This window comes from Pelophylax lessonae (assembly GCF_965119305.1).
Source record: "Pelophylax lessonae genome assembly, chromosome: 4".
NCBI classification, from domain to species: domain Eukaryota; kingdom Metazoa; phylum Chordata; class Amphibia; order Anura; family Ranidae; genus Pelophylax; species Pelophylax lessonae.
This window is the reverse complement of record NC_138771.1, coordinates 314,302,016-314,319,118: the sequence shown is the minus strand read 5'-3', so window position 1 is coordinate 314,319,118 and position 17,103 is coordinate 314,302,016. Positions and strand designations below refer to the sequence as shown.

General features: G+C 41.0%; 1 protein-coding gene across 1 annotated transcript in view; it reads left to right on the top strand.

The window, feature by feature from the left end:
• The window catches only part of UIMC1 (ubiquitin interaction motif containing 1), a 212,504-nt gene that overhangs the window by 49,791 nt on the left and 145,610 nt on the right, over window positions 1-17,103 (top strand). Inside the window, exons 3-5 of the mRNA XM_082256084.1 lie at window positions 1,439-1,517; window positions 8,485-8,612; window positions 13,543-14,574. Coding sequence (XP_082112210.1) covers window positions 1,439-1,517; window positions 8,485-8,612; window positions 13,543-14,574 — 1,239 coding nt within the window. The remainder of the gene's footprint in view (window positions 1-1,438; window positions 1,518-8,484; window positions 8,613-13,542; window positions 14,575-17,103) is intronic.

Here is a 17,103-nt window from a genome sequence, read left to right as displayed (position 1 = left end):
ACTCATGGGGGGGGGGTTTCAGGCTGGCTGCCCTGCCTCTCCTGCCCCTGGGACAGTCCTGCCAGTGTACTCTACAGTTAAGAAAAAAGTCACTACCAGACCCTTTTTTATAGATCCTTTCTACATTGTGTCGCTGTTATTGAAAAACGGTGCCTGTCATTACCTTATTGGCTCCATCCTTTCCTGCCACTCTCCTCCTCCTCTGAGTGTAGCTTTAGATTAGAGGAGGAGAACTATCACATGACCGGCCATAAAACATCAGAGCAGAGTGGTCACTTGACTGGCCATGAAAGAACGGGGCCAATAAGGTGTGTAGAGGCATTGATTTATAATGAGTGACACAGTGTAGGAAGGGTCTATGAAAAGGGGCTGACAGTGTTTGTTTTTTTTTTTTTTTAAACTTTAGAGTACGCTGGCAGGGCTGTCCCAAGAGACTGGGGGTCTCCTGGGAGTGAAGGTCGGCTGTGCAATGTAAAGGGGGCTTTATCATAAAAGGGGCTGTGTAATGTGCAAGCAGGGGGGCTGTGTAATGTAAAGGAGGGCTGTGTACTGTTATTTTTTTAATATTTAAAATTTCATTTTTTTCCTGAATTTTCCTTTTTAAAATTAAGGTGCACGTTACAAGCTGAAAAATATGGTATTTACACCAATATATATATATATATATATATATATATATATATATATATATATATATATATATATATAAAAAAAAAAACTTTCACACCTAGTTACAAAACAAAACTTTGGTATTTGGGTTCACATGAAGGCAGACAGTACAAATACAATCCAACTGAATACAGTAGGAATCAGAGGGCCTTGCTCATTTGAGCTTACAATCCCTTCTAACCTTGAGTGACATCCTTTATTATTAGGACCTAGTACTTTGAGGTCCCTTCACTGCCTGTCAATGTAATTGAAGACTCCTTATTGAAATCCTTGACCGGTCCAAGCAGAACAAGTTGTAAGCATTTGAGAGATCGGTTGAAAAGAATATTAATTTTGCTGAGAATCGCGTTTGACAGCTGAATGTTCAGTAATAGCCACGCAAAAAATAATGCACACGCAAGATGTATGGCAAAAAGAACTGTGCATTTGTTTTGTATAGGCTTGTACTGTGATAGTTAATGTCCAAATTCCTTTGAATGCAAGTAGGACTGTAATGGTATATATGCTGGAATAGTACTATCCTCCCTCCACGTTCAGTACAATGACATTTTCATGTTGTGTGCTTTTTTCTCACTTTATTATGTTCTGTTACTATGCAATTGATATGGTTACCATGGAAACATAGTGACATTTAAATATTATTTTACCAGAAAGTTATTTTTTTTTTAACATGCTATTTTCTATACCTGACAAAGACCTTCGTAAATAATAGCCTTTTCTCCTGTAGGCTTTTATAACATTGAAAGATTGCTTTTTTTTTTTTTTTTAGGAGCTGGAGGAAGAGGGTAATTCACAGAAAAAGAAAGCACTCCATCGGAAAACTCTGTCAGTTAAACGAAAAATTGCACGTAAGTGTTTTGGAAGAAAAATGTTATAAGGTGCTTTTGTGTTACTATCGCAATTTTTCAGTTGCTGGATGACCCAAAAACATGCAGGTTTGTTCTCTTTTGAATTGCAGTGGTTGATTTTATCAAACTTTTTTTTTGCGTATCGTTCCACTGTTCGGGGAATGTGAAAATGTGCCCCATCGTTTTTTGGGTTCAGTAGTGGGTTGAGTGAATGCTGATGTGAATAATGTGTGAGTGGAATATTACACTGTGCATACATGGAAAGGGCCTTCATGTCAAGTGGTTTGGCCCTTCTCCTGTATACAACCTTGCTTAAAGGGCTTATTTGTTGCTCTTTTAGGACACTAGAATACCTTCAGTTTTGCACAGTTGTACAGGCCCCCGTCCTGTACTGAAAATGCTTAATGTAAAAAATATTGCAGCGCTATATGTAACACAGTGATAATCATATATGAAATGATGTGTCCATAATCATGAATAAAGTGTCCATAACAATAAACGATGGGATAAGAATAAAGTGCTCAGTTGCTATGTAAAGTATATGTGACAAAAATGAAATTACAAATGTAATAAAAAACTGGATCAAAAAGTGTCCATTAAAGTCTATCCAAGTGAGAAGCGAAAAAAATTGTGCTCAGTAGCCAAGTGCAGAAAATAAAATTCAGGTGTCACCTGTGCGATATTCGCCTTCGACAAATAGCTGAAATGCAAACTCACCAGAACTAATTGCTGTCAAGATTATAGGACACTTTTTGATCCAGTTTTTTATTACATTTGTAATTTCATTTTTTTTTTTACATACAGTATCTCACAAAAGTGAGTACACCCCTCACGTTTTTGTAAATGTTTTATTAAGACCTTTTCATGTGATAACACTGAAGAAATTACACTTTGCCACAATGTAAAATAGTGAGTGTACAGCTTGTATAAGGCCCCTTTCACACGGGCGTTCCGTATGTCCGTATATCACCCCATCCGTTTGCGGGCGATATACAGACATAATGCATGTCAATGGGATTGCGGATGTCAGCGGATGACCATCCGCTGACATCCTATTTGCGTCCTTTCAGTTCTGTTCCGTTTTTTGGAACAAAACCCTATTTTTTCTTCCGTTTAAAAAACGGAAAGGACGCAAAATCGGATGTCAGCGGTGTCATCCGCAATCCCATAGACATGCATTATGTCCGTATATGATCCGCAAACGGATGGGATGATATACGGACCGGATGACACAAATGTCATCCGTGTCCGTGAAAAAAAAAAGTGCCGGAGCGGATCGCAATACTGTCCACTCCGTGTGAAAGGGGTCAATATGCTGTCCCCCTCAAAATAACTCCACACACAGCCATTAATGTCTAAACCCCTGGCAACAAAAGTGAGTACACCCCCAAGTGAAAGTGTCCAAATTGGGCCCAATTAGCCATTTGTTACAAGGTCTCAGGCGTGAATAAGGAGCAGGTGTGTTAAATTTGGTGTTATCGCTCTCACTCTCATACTGATCACTAGAAGTTAAACATGGCACCTCATGGCAAAGAACTCTCTGGGGATCTGAAAAAAAGAATGTGGCTGCCCTGATGGCTCTCCTCTCTGTTTTGATAGTGGTCCTTTGGTGTGTCTTTTGGCTCAAGTGCTGGTCTGCGGATCAGACTTCAAAAAAGGCCTTTTCAAGGAGAACGCCTGTTTGGAGCTACCCTGGATGACATCATTAAAGGTCTCAGGGGGGATAAAGTACTTTTCTTTCGAAGGCTACTAAGGGCAAGGAACCTCGTCGTAGACATGGACATTCCTTCTCAGCTCAGAAGTTTTTTCGTCCTTCAGGGTCAACTGACCTTTCAGGGCCTCTTCTGGAGGATCCGAATGAACCTGGTCTGGCAAGCCATGATCGGCTTCTCCAGACCCATGGACAAGGCTCCTTCTGCATGAAGGTGCGCCCTCACCCATATCTGGGGGTTGGGGGACGTCTTCGCTGGTTTCCGGACCTGTGGATCAAGACAAGTGGGTCCACTAAGTTATTTGGTCCGGCTACAAGATAAGTTTTGCTCTTGTCCCCGGCAAGGTTTTTTCCTTCCAACTTGCGCTGTCTCCAGACCGCTTACAGGGCCTGTTTGGGGCCGTACAAGACCCGTTCCTTCAAGGGGTGTTTGGCCTGCTTCCGACCTTGCAGCGTTTTTAGGGTTTTTACTCAAACCTGTTCACAGTTCCCGGGAAAGAAGGCAAAGTGCTTCCAATTCTGGATTTCAGGGCGCTTAACTGCTTTGTGCGGGTACAGAAGTTCAGAATGGAGTCCATTCGAACTGTGGTGGCATCTCTGTGTCAGGGGGATTTCTTCACCTCTATATCAAGGATGCCTACCTTCACATTGCAATATGTGCCAGTCACCAGTGTTTTCTCCGCTTTGCTGTAGGAGAGGAGCATTATCAGTTTGTGGCGTTACCCTTTGGTCTCGCATCTGCTCCTCGGGTCTTAACAAAAGTGTTAGCCCAGGTGCTAGCTTTGCTACGTCAGCGGGGGATTGGGGTACTGGACTATTTGGATGGTTTTCTTCTGCGAGCGGAGTCTCCTTCTGCTCTGGTGGAGAACCTGGAGATCACAATACAAACTCTGCGAGAGTTTGGCTGTATTCTGAATTTTCAGAAGTCTGCCCTGGTTCCGTCCACAAAGCTTGACTATCTGGGTCTGACTCTGGACTCGGCCTTAGCCAGAGTGCTCCTTCCTCTGGACAAACTCCAGAAATTGCAGGCTGCAGTTCACCTCCTGCTGTCCAACAAATGGTCATCCCTCCGGACTTGCATGAGGGTGTGGGGCCTGATGGTGTCTTCGTGGCGGTTCCGTTTGCACAGTTCCATACGAGGTTCCTGCAAAGGAAAATTCTGACCAAATGGGACAAGACTCCGCATTCTCTGGACATTCCGATCCTGCTGAGTCGGGGCACGAAGGAGTTCCTGATATGGTGGCTTCATTCCCCCGGAGCTTCGGCAGGGAAAATCCTTTCTTCCCTTGTATTGGACAGTGGTAAGCACAGGTGGCAGCCTGTCCGGCTGGGGAGGTGTCCTCGGCAAGCATTCTGCTCAGGGGTAGGGCTGAAACAACTAATAGATTAATCGATTATGAAAATAGTTGTCAACTATTTTCGTAATCGATTAATCGGTCAGCCGATTAGTTGTCCTGCATACAGAATGCATTATTTGTGTACATATCAGAGAAATTGTGAATGTGTGAGGAGCAATGCCTCATAGGAAATGTAGTCCTGGGCAAGAGTAGGGACCAAGTGATTCTAAAGGCAGAGTTTTTTTTTTTTTTTTTAAACCTTGCTTTAGGGACACTCTATACAGTACTATACTTTGCTGCTGCTTCCTTTAGGGGCACTTTAAAGACAGGAGGGGCCAGAAGTTCCGTGGGGGGGGGGCAGAAGAGGAAAATCAGTGCTGCTCTGTGCAAAATCATTACACAGAGAGGGTAAGTATGACAGGATTGAAAAAAAAATCCAAAGTTTACAATCACTTTTAGGGCGCTGTGCAGGGAAGATCAGCATCTGAACCCAGAGAAGGTGAAGGCCGATAAAATAGAGGTAATATAAGGCATTAAAATTACATTTAAAGTAAACGTTTACTAGTATTGTGCATTATATTTAAAATTATTATATCCATGAAAAAAAAAAAAAAAGTCTCAGCTTTTAGTACTACTTTAGTATAAAAATGTTATTTTCCACCCTTCATATAGCTTCATGTCTGACTCTTAAAATATCCTGCATACCCAACTTCTTGGCATATTTGTTTATATACATACACATGATACAAGATATAATAGTTTCACAGTGGAAATTATAATTATTTTCCAGTAGCGATATCTGCTGTTTTTTACTATAAAGGGCTATTTTTTTTTTTTACCCCATCATGACAAGTGATTAAAAAAAAAGCATTATGCTACTAAATGTCTTTTGCTGCCCATACATGTATTGGATTTTTGGAAAAAAATATTTGTACAAAAATTATTTGTATATTCGTTAAATGGATGAGTGTTGTTTGAAAATTCCACTTGCTTTTAACATTCAATTTTAAAATAAATATAACTTCTGAGCAAAAACCACACACTATTTGAAGATTCGTTTTATCGAGAAGTTTTCTTTTCTGCTCCTTCAAAATTTTCCTGTCACTGTGGTTGACAACGAACAAATAGACCCCGCTAATGGTTAGAAAATCGGATGAATATTTTTAAAAATTTTCTAAAAAATGTAGTTTGTGTATGGACAGCATAAGTGACAGCAGGTGCAGGGAGCTTGTATCAAGCTACCTGCCTATTAATTGAATGAATATTATATACCAATCTGGTCTGAAAATTAGCAAAACCGTATTTTAGGTCTTTTAAAAATATTGATCTCTGAGTCTGAAATGTACCACATTTAAACCTCTACTAATACATATATCTGTCTCAGGGAGGATTAAATATCCATCTATATAGCTGGATATTTAGGTTTACCACTGCATATAAATATTCAAGAATGTTAACTAAATTATACACCAACCTTTTTTTTTTTTTTTTTTTTGAGGTTTTTATCTGATTAGTCAATTAATCAAAACAATAATCGGCCAACTAATCGATTATGAAAATAATCGTTAGTTGCAGCCCTACTCAGGGGATCTGGACGTTGGAAGAGTCCAGTCTCCCGATCAATGTCTTGGAACTTCGAGCGATCAGACTGTGTCTGGATCATTGGACAGATCCTCCTCAGGGTTGTCCTGTGTGCATTCAATCTGACAATGCCTTGGCTGTGGCTTATGTCAATCACCAAGGGGGCACAAGAAGTGTCCTGGTCATCTCTGGAGGTTGCCGGCATTCTAAGGTGGGCAGAATGGTTCATTCCAGCCCTCTCCGCTGTACACATTCCCAGGGGGGGAAGTTGGCAGATGTTGGACAATGGGGAGTGGTCTCTTCATCTGGATGGGTTTCATCAGCTGTGTCTCCGTTCGGGCACCCCCGAGATTGATCTGTTGGTGTCTCGGCTCAACAGAAAGGTGCAGAGGTTTGTGGGTTGGTCAAGGGATCCTCTAGCAGATGCCACAGACACGCTGGTGGCCCTGTGGGATCAGTATAGTCTTATTTACGCCTTCCCTCCTTTCAAGCTTCTGTCATGATTTGACACAGGATTGAGGCAGAAAGAATTCCGGTCATCTTAGTGGCTCCGGACTGGCCTCGCCAGGCTGGGTACGCCAATCTGGTGCGGCTAGTCGCCAATGTTCCTTGGCAGCTTCCTCTTAGGGAGGATCTTCTGTCCCAAGGACTGATCTTTCATCCTGCTTTACAGTCGTCAGCTTTGACAGCTTAGCTGTTGAGCGCCAGGTACTGAAGGATAAGGGTATATCTGAGTTGATGATTCCTATGCTGTTAAAAACTAGGAAATCTACCTCTAGGAAGATCTACCATCGTACGTGGAAGACGTACATTGCGTGATGTGAGTCTCTTGGGGTTCTTCCTCGCTCCTTCTGAGTGGCTTGGATCTTGACCTTCCTTCAACGGGGGGTTGAACAGAAATTGGCCTTGAGTACCATCAGGTGTCGGCTTTGGCGGTCTTCTTCCAATGACCTTTGGCCACACACTCCCTGGTGCATACCTTTCTTCAGTGTGTCCGACAATTGGTTCCTCCAGTGCAGTCTCTGTTGCCGCCTTGGGACCTCAATTTGTTGATTTCGGTCTTCTAGAAGCCTCTCTTTGAGAATCTTGGGGAGATTCCACCGCTTTCCTGTCCCAGAAGGTGGCCTTTTTGGTGGCTAGCACGTCTGAACTGGCGTTATCATGTCGTTCACCTTACCTGGTGGTTCTTCACCTCTGTCCGTCGTTCCTTCCAAAGGTTGTCTCTGATTTTCATTTGAATGAAGACATTGTAATGCCTTCCCTGTGTCCCAGGCCTAAACATCCAAAGGAAATTGCCTTGCATGCCTTGGATGTGGTCTGGGCAAAAAGGGTGTACCTGGCAGCTACTGAGTCTTTCAGGAAGTCCGACTCTCTCTTTATGCTCACAGATGGGCCTCGTAAAGGGTTGTCCTCTTTTACCATTTCTAGATGGATCAGACAGACAGTGGTTCAGACCTATTCCATCAAGGGTCAGGTTCCTCCTTTCCCTGTCAAGGTGCACTCTACTATGGCACTTAGTGCCTCCTGGGCTTTCCGTCATCTGGCGTCAGTAATGCAGGTTTGCAAGCCTTGGGAATTTTTTTGTTGTTCCCATCCCTCATGTTTAACACTTCTTTGGGATGTCGCAATGGTTATGAATATCAGGAGCTACAAGAAATGGGCAATTTTGGGACTTTAAGCGAGACACTGGCGAGCACTGCTCAGTGTCTCCATCCCTGTATATAGTCAATTGAAAAGCAAGGGGGATAAATGAAGGTGTGTGGAAAACAGCCGGTCCCTAGCTTGAAATACTTACCCACCATTCTGCTTACAAACCAAATAAACCTGTCTAACAATGTAGGTTAAAAACAGGAGTTTCATGAATATCAGGAGCTGTGTCCATCAATGAACGAAAGAAAAAAAATGGGATTGTTGACTTGCCGTAAACTCCATATCTCTGATGTTCATTCACGGACACAGCACCCACCCCTCTGTGGAGTTATAATTCTCCTGACACTGCCTGTAACAAAACTGAGTGGCTTTAGCATAGAGAGGGAGTATACCCCCTGGGACTGCCCATGGGTGTAGCCAGAATTATTTTCTGCCTAGTGTCATACTCCTGTAGGGGGCAATATAACCCAATGGTTATGAATATCAGGAGCTGTGTCCGTCAATGAACATCAGAGAAATGGTTTTTACGGTAAGTCAAAAATCCAATTTTTTTCTTTGGGATTTAATGTTTTATGGCTGTTCTATTTAATTGAACATCCGTTTGTAAAAGTACATTTTCCAGTAGGTGCTCACAGAGAAGTTACTCGCATTACAGTTTATTGATGCAATGTTTACTATTTTATTCCAGGTATGACTGAGGAGGAGCAGCTGGCCCTTGCAGTAAAAATTAGCCAGCAAGAACAGGCAAATCATGTGAAACACAGACAAGAAGAAGAAGAAGAGCTTTTAAGAAAAGCCATTGAGGAGAGTCTGCATGTAAATATAGAGAATCCTTTTTTTTTTCTGAGCAGATATAGAGACATCACTTTATGGAACAGAAGGGACATTATTGTGAATTTTTAAAAGATCTGCCCTGATCCCTCGCTTTGTACTAGAAAATATTAATGGTAATAGCGAATTAAAAGAATATTCATTCCCTGGTTTTCTTACCTTAGTGTAGGTAGTTTCTTGAAAGTTGCCGAAGAGCAGCACAGTGTATTTAGCTGCATGGAGGTCACCCTTCTGTAATCCAGTATTACTTGTACTTATTTGCCGTTATTTTGACAGTAATTTGGTTTTTAAAGCTCCAGGCAGTGCTAAAAAGTTATATTTATCCTCCAGCTGATAAGAAATATACTGCTTTTCCAGCGAATGATACAACAGAAAATATAACTTGTCTAATGACAACCTGTGCTCTTGGCCTTTTCTCTCCAGCACTGGAATGAATGAAAACACTCCTATATTGTCATCTACAATGCAGTGGTCTCTGCTACCTAACCTGTTCTTTGCTAGAAAAACAAAACAAAAAAAACAACCACCCACCCACCCACCCACACCGGTGCCTGCTTACCTTGGTTCCAATAGTGGTGGCTTCGTGCAAAATTTACACTTCAGGTGCAGATTTTTTTTTTCCTACGCTGCCTGCATTTCCCATAGACCTAAACAGGGTCTTAGATTCCTGCCCCGAAGGGTGTAAATAACTTGGGAAGCTGCAGCAACCAGAAGGTAACTGGGCACCCGGGTACAGGGAGGGGTTTAGCTTTATAACAGATTAGTGGGTTTACTTGGGGGGGGGGGGGGCTAAAGACTTTTTAATCCCAAGGTGAACCTGTCCTTTAAAGTTGGATTCAACCTATTATTTTTTCTTCAGCTGATGATGCAGGTTTTGTCTTGCTGTCTTTAAGGGCTTGCTTTTATTTTCACCCAGTCATCCAGCCAGTATGTCTGTCTGTTTTTCAAAAGAACAAGCCCACTTGCAGTGAGTTACAGGAATGAGACAAACCATTTACCACTGATGGGTGTTTACAGTGATCAGTTTTTATTGATGTAAACTCTTTATCCCAAAAGAAAAAAAAAAAAGCTGTTTGCTCTAACTGCTTATAAAGTATTAACTGGAGTTTGACTTCAATTTGCTAGTGTATGAAAATCTGCTAGTACACAACACTCCCCTCCCCCAGACTGACAATGCTGCTGTCCAAAGGTGCCCCTGTGCTCCTTCATCCAGAGTGCAGGCACTGAAATACAGGAGGTATGCTACTGGCCAGATCACCAGGTGAAAACTGAGGGGATAAAGCATAAACAAATGAAAACGAATGCAGCCATCACATCTAATGATTGGTAAACTGCAATATCTTATCTTTTTGAGTTGGACTTTAATATCACTTTGTCATTTCTGATGTACCCCACATTTGCTGCCAGTGTAATGCAGGCTTCCCTGCCTTTAAAAATCTCTGCCAATTGATCCACACAATGAGCCTAGGTAGTTACATAAGTAGTTCCACCTGCAAAAAAAATAGCCTTGCATACATGAATACACGAGTTGGCGGCAAGGGCTGCTGGGACAAGTAGTTTAAGAAAATACAGTGATATCACAAGCATTAGTTGGTTGCCTGCTTCTAATGCCCAGAGACCTGCATTTCTTTTACAATATGGAGCTACTGCATTGCATTTATGTGACTCAAACTCAAAGGCAAATAAATCACTCATCTTCACTTTATATGATATATTTACATATTCTATTTATCTCAAATTTATGCAAGCTTTCTTTTTAAATTAAGACTACATTTTAACTTTATGGGCACATTATATAATAAACCCTTTGCCTACTAATGGGTGCCATAGAAGTAATGGCAATACATCTGATCTAATGTTGTTGTGCTTTGCAAAGCTCAGATGGTCTTTTCTTTTACATATGCAGCTGTATATAGAGCTGAAGTGCTCAGATTGTTACACTGCAAAGAATTAGACTGTTAAAAATAATTTTCCAGGAAGGCATATCTGTGATATAACAAACGAACAGACAAATGGGAACTGTATTTCATGCTCATAAGTTACACATAAAGGAAAACTGAACTGATATCATTATGACTTTAAAGTTTGAATATTTTTTTCTGGACCTGTATTTATTGGTTTTAGTTGATGTGTGATAAATTCAGTTTAGATGCAGTTGCTGTCTATCGAGAAGGTAGGTGTTTAAAGTTATCACCATCACAATGGCCACCCACAGTACTTTAATTAATGGATATTATAATTTTATTTTTATTTGAAAGTTTTTAGTTTTTTTCTTTTACATTTACGCTGCACTTCCGGTCCCGGTTGCCTAGGCGAGCAACGTCATTAAGATGTCCTGTTGATTCCTGTGATATCAGCATCATCAATCCCAGTAGTCTTTGGGCATCCTAAGCATCTAATATTGTGATATTACTGTATCTGTATAATTTGTGATATTTCTGTATCTATCATTTTCTGGAAATTACGCGATCAGGAGTTGCTTTGGTAAGTTGTATACAATTGAGTTCCCACGCTATGTGCTTACTGGGCATGCGTGAGAATCGGATGTGCATGCTGGGTAGCCAGATGCACAAATTTCAGGAAGTAAGTGGCATCGGGCTTCGGCTACCCTTAGCATGGATGCCAGCACACTGCAGGTATGTGCTATTTAGCACCCAAACATGAAAACACTGCACTTTACTGAAAATGAAGTGAATAATAACACAGATAGCTCCATAAGGATAATGAGAGTGTTTCTTTTAGAAATTATGTAATATGACTGAAGCTCCTGTTTAATAAGCCACAGGACTTGCCTATGTCAGAAAGCATTTAAATGGTGCTGTGTAGTCAGTATGTGCTATACAGAGCTATTTTTTATGGTGGAACATACATACAGTGTTTGTCTTTATACAATTCCGACAGAAGAAAGTGGGTCCAATATGTACTGGAATACAAATCCCTTGACTAGCCAATCTTGAAGGGTTTTGTAGTTTTTAACTCACATGTTCATCTTCTTGAGCATACTCCTGCAATGGCTGCTCTCCTATCTTTTTGTATAGGGAATCTTTAGGTAGTGTTCTCCTATAGTTAGTAGGTTGTATAGCTTGGGAAAGAGGGAGAGTAACAGAACAGTTCTCAGAAGCTGCATTTTAGAGGTAAATAATGCTGTAAATTGGCCTGTGTGTCTTAAGCCCGCCATGGACGGTTTGAGTCTCAACTGGTTCAGTAGGGCCTGGACGAGATTAGAATCATGTACAGGCAGTAACTTGTTTGGAAAAAAAGAATCATGTACAGGCAGGCTGATTGTACCCAAGTTGATAGATCAATCAACTTAGGTACAACCAGCCTGTCAGATTTTTACATTGGATTATTGCCAGCAGCTAATGCCGCTAGCAATAGTCACTTTGTTGTTCCAGCAGGGACAGCTCCTCGTGACCCCCCAACAACAATGACTCTGTAGGATGCATTACCCTATCAATACTGAATGTGTTAATGGGGAATCGAGCAATTTTATTTTCTACAACCTGTGGTTGCAGGAAAGAAAATTGTTCCATCTTTGGCCAGCTTTAGTTTTTTCAAACCTGTAGCAAAATAATGGCTATGGATATGACACAAGCCATAAAATTGTGTTTACTAGCAGGATCGATCATTCAGTGAAATGTATTAAAGTTCTTATATAGGGCAAATGATGTTTGCAAATTTTGCCTCTAAAGTTGTTAAAGATATACTATTAGCTCACCCAATACAGGACTGAGTGATCTCTTGCTTTACGGGTCATATTGCTGGCGAGAAGATTCTGTTTTTTTAATGTTTTTTTTTTTTTTTTAATTATTGGTTTAATTAGAAACGCATTAGTTGAATTGAGAACCCTGTCTAAAGCTGGCTATAGACGTTTCAAATCTCAGCTGGTTCAGCGGGAACCGACTGAGATTCAAACCATGTATAGGCAGGCTAACTGTACCCAAGTTGATGATCGACAACTTGAGTACAACCAGCCTGTTGGATTTTCCATGCGATTATTGCCAGCAGCTGTTAAAGCCACTACCAATAATCACTGTTTTCTCCTGGCGGGGGCGTCTTCCGCTGCCCCCCCACCGAGAGAACACAATGGCTTAGCGGGAGGGATTCCCTTATAAACACTGACTTTATCGATGGGGGAATTGAGCGATTTTCTTTCCTGCAACCTGTGGTTACAGGAAAGAAAATTGCTCTGTCTGACTGGAATTAAAGTTTATATGTCTGTAATTACATTTTTGATAGCCTATAAATAAACTGTCTATTTTTTTTCAGAGTTGTAAAAGTCCTGAGAGATCACCAATTCATGATTTAACAAAGGAGGTATCTTCTAGTGAAGAGGACATGGCTTTAGATGAACAGCATAAAGAACATTTGTCACAGCAGTCTCCGTTTTCAGGTCCAGACTCTCCACAAAACCCCAAGGTGCTTTTGAAACGTTTAAGTCAAGACATAGTGGAAAGTTCCAGTGTTATTTTGTCTCCGAACTGCAAAGATCCTTTACCATGCACAGAAAGCTGCAAAGCATCTTCTTTGTCTCCAAGTAGAAATGACTTTGACTACATGTCACCTTCCAAAACTCCTTTAAGTCCTTTTTTTCCAGTAAAGTCTCCATATGTGCGTAAAATTTTACCCTGCAGATTATTTCAGGACGTAAGCCCAAGTACTGTAAAATTACCAGATGAAATAGAGGGTCACTCTTCCGCTGCCCCCCCACCGAGAGAACACAATGGCTTCGCGGGAGGGATTCCCTTATAAACACTGACTGTAGCGATGGGGGAATTGATGAATTTTCTTTCCTGCAACCTGTGGTTACAGGAAAGAAAATTGCTCTGTCTGACTGGAATTAAAGTTTATATGTCTGTAATGACATTTTTGATAACCTATAAATAAACTGTCTGTATTTTTTATTTTTTTTCAGAGTTGTAAAAGTCCTGAGAGATCACCAATTCATGATTTAACAAAGGAGGTATCTTCTAGTGAAGAGGACATGGCTTTAGATGAACAGCATAAAGAACATTTGTCACAGCAGTCTCCGTGTTCAGGTCCAGACTCTCCACAAAACCCCAAGGTGCTTTTGAAACGTTTAAGTCAAGACATAGTGGAAAGTTCCAGTGTTATTTTGTCTCCGAACTGCAAAGATCCTTTACCATGCACAGAAAGCTGCAAAGCATCTTCTTTGTCTCCAAGTAGAAATGACTTTGACTACATGTCACCTTCCAAAACTCCTTTAAGTCCTGTTTTTCCAGTAAAGTCTCCATATGTGCGTAAAATTTTACCCTGCAGATTATTTCAGGACGTAAGCCCAAGTACTGTAAAATTACCAGATGAAATAGAGGGTCACTCTTTACATTGTTCAGAAAGTACACATTTGGATTCCTCTTTGATATCCACTTCAAATAAGTCAGAACTCACAGAAGGTACAAGTTCATTTCATAGTGCCAGCGTTTGTTTGCAGGGGTCAGACATTGGAAATAATAGGGATGCTTTTTCTAAGCATAGTCAAAGTTCTGCTGATACATTTGCCAAAAAACAACAAAATGACAGTAGTGTCCACTACTACTGGGGTATACCTTTCTGTCCAAATGGTGAGGATCCTAATGCATATACTCAAGTCATACTTTGTCAGCTGGAGGTGTATGAGAAAAGTTTAAAAAAATCTCAGCGACAGCTCTTAAAGAAAACCGAATATGGCGAACCTATTGATCTAACTGCTTCATCAGAAAGCAGTGACCATGCAAAAGACAACCAGGGCAGCCTCAGCCAGGAAGATACGGAGGAGATTATAGAAGGTGGTGACCAGCAGAAGCCACAACAGAGTGAGATAGAACCTTCAGAAGAGACTGATAGTTCAGACATACAGCCTGTTCCAAGCAAGAGGTCAAAGGCTTCTTGTAGCCATTTTCAGGAGGAGGATTATTCCTGTCACTCTGAAGGACAAGTGAAATCACATGTAAGTATTCTAATTACTATTTTTAAAGTGTTATTAAACCCAAAACCAAAAATGTAATATATCGTAGCTTACAAGTCATTTTCTGTTGAAAAACAACAGACTAAGAGTCCATTCACACTAACGCGACTTGTCAGGCGACTTGTCAGCCTGACAAGTCGCGGCCCATTGACTGCTACAGGACCCGTTCTAATAGGAGCGACACAAGTCGCTCCGACTTAGAAAAAGGGTCCTGTACTACTTCAGGGCGACCTCGGAGCGACTTGCATAGACATTCATTATATGAAGTCCGTGCAAATCGCGCCGAAGTCGCGGTGCACGGGACTTCACAAGTCGCCCCCGAAGTAGTACAGAGTCGTGCCGCGGTAGTGTGAATGCGGGCTTACTGACAGGATCACCAGGTGAAAATAAACGAATGCCTAAAAAAAGATAACTCTTGAAGCCATCACATCCAAAAACTGGTAAGCTGCAATATAATAAATGTTTATTTTGGGTTTAATACGCTTGAATGTATGTGTACAAAAATATTTGCCTTATTTTGTTTATTTTACAGTGCCTTGCAAAAGTATTCACTCCTCTTGGCATTTTTCATGTTGTTTTGCCTCACAACCTAGAATTAACTTGGATTGTTTGAAGATTTGTATAATTTAATTTACAGAACATGCCCACAACTTTGAAGATGTTTTTTTTATTTTTTTTTATTTTGAAGCAAACAACAAATAGGACAAAATAACAGAAAAAGTCAATGTACATAACTATTCACCCCCCTAAAGTCAATACTTTGTAGAGCCACCTTTTGCGGCAATCACAGCTCCAAGTTGCTTTGGATGAGTCTCTATGAGCTTGCCACATCTTACCACTGGGATTTTTGCCCATTCCTCCTTGCAAAACTGCTCCAGCTCCTTCAAGTTGGATGGTTTGCACTTGTGAACAGCAATTTTTAAGTCTGACCACAGATTTTCTATTGGATTGAGGTCTGGGCTTTGACTAGGCCATTCCAACACATTTACGTGTTTCCCCCCTAAACCACTCAAGTGTTGCTTTTTAGCAGTGTATTTGGGGTCATTGTCCTGCTGGAAGGTGAACCTCCGTCCTAGCCTCAAATCATGCACAGAGTAGTACAGGTTTTGCTCAAGAATATTCCTGTATTTATCACCATCCATCTTTCCCTCAACTCTGATCAGTTTCCCAGTCCCAGCTGCTGAAAAACATCCCCACTGCATGATGCTGCCACCACCATGTTTCACTGTGGGGATGGTGTTCTTTGGGTGGTGTGATGTGTTGGGTTTGCACCACACATAGCGTTTTCTTTAATAGCCGAAAAGTTAAATTTTAGTCTCATCAGACCAGAGCACCTTCCTCCATACATTTTGGGAGTCTCCCACATGCCTTTTTCGCAAACTCAAAACGTGCCATTTTGTTTTTTGCTGAAAGTAATGGCTTTCTTCTGGCCACTCTGCCATAAAACCCAACTCTATGAAGCGTCTGGCTTAGTGTCATCCTATGTACAGATACTCCAGTCTCTGCTGTGGAACTCTGTAGCTCCCCCAGGGTTACCTTCGGTCTCTGTGCTGCCTCTCTGATTAATGCCCTCCTTGCCCAGTCTGTGAGTTTTGGTGGGCGGCCATCTCTTGGCAGGTTTGCTGTTGTGCCATGTTCTTTCCATTTGGTTATGATAGATTTGATGATGCTCCTGGGGATCATCAAAGATTTGGATTTTTTTTCTATAACCTAACCCTGACTTTTACTTATCAACAACATTGTCCCTTACTTGTTTGGAGAGTTCCTTGGTCTTCATGGCAGTGTTTGGTTAGTGGTGCCTCTTGCTTAGGTGTTGCAGCCTCTGGGGCCTTTCAAAAAAGGGGTGTATATGTAATGACCGATCATGTGACACTTAGATTGCACACAGGTTGGCATCATTTCACTAATTATGTGACTTGTGAAGGTAATTGGTTGCACCAGAGATTTTATGGGCTTCATAACAAAGCGGATGAATACATACGCACATGCCAATTTTCGGTTTTCTATTTCTAAAAAATAGTTTTATGTATGTATTTTTCTGATTCCACTTCACCAACTTAGACTATTGTGTTCTGATCCACCACATAAAATTCAGATTAACAAAACATTGAATTTAAGGCTGTAATGTAACAAAATAGGTAAAAAGTCAAGGGGGTGAATACTTTTGCAAGGCACTGTAGATGGATGCGATGAATATGCAGTATATTTTTCTATTACCATAAACTGTAGTCCACTTTTTATAACAAATCATCAATAAAAGCTTAAATAATATTTGCTTCTGGTTACGATTTACATATCACAGTTCTCTCGGAAATCAGTGTTAATTTCGTCAATGAAAATGTTTTCGTCAAAGTTTTCGTCAGCGGCGTTTTTACAGTGACAAAAACTAATCGAAACGTACAGAACATTTTCATCGACTGATGAAATCTATGACGAAAATCAAATCCTTTTTAGTTAACAAACGACTACGGGACGAAAATGTGAGGCAGAGACGTTTAACACTGTGCATTA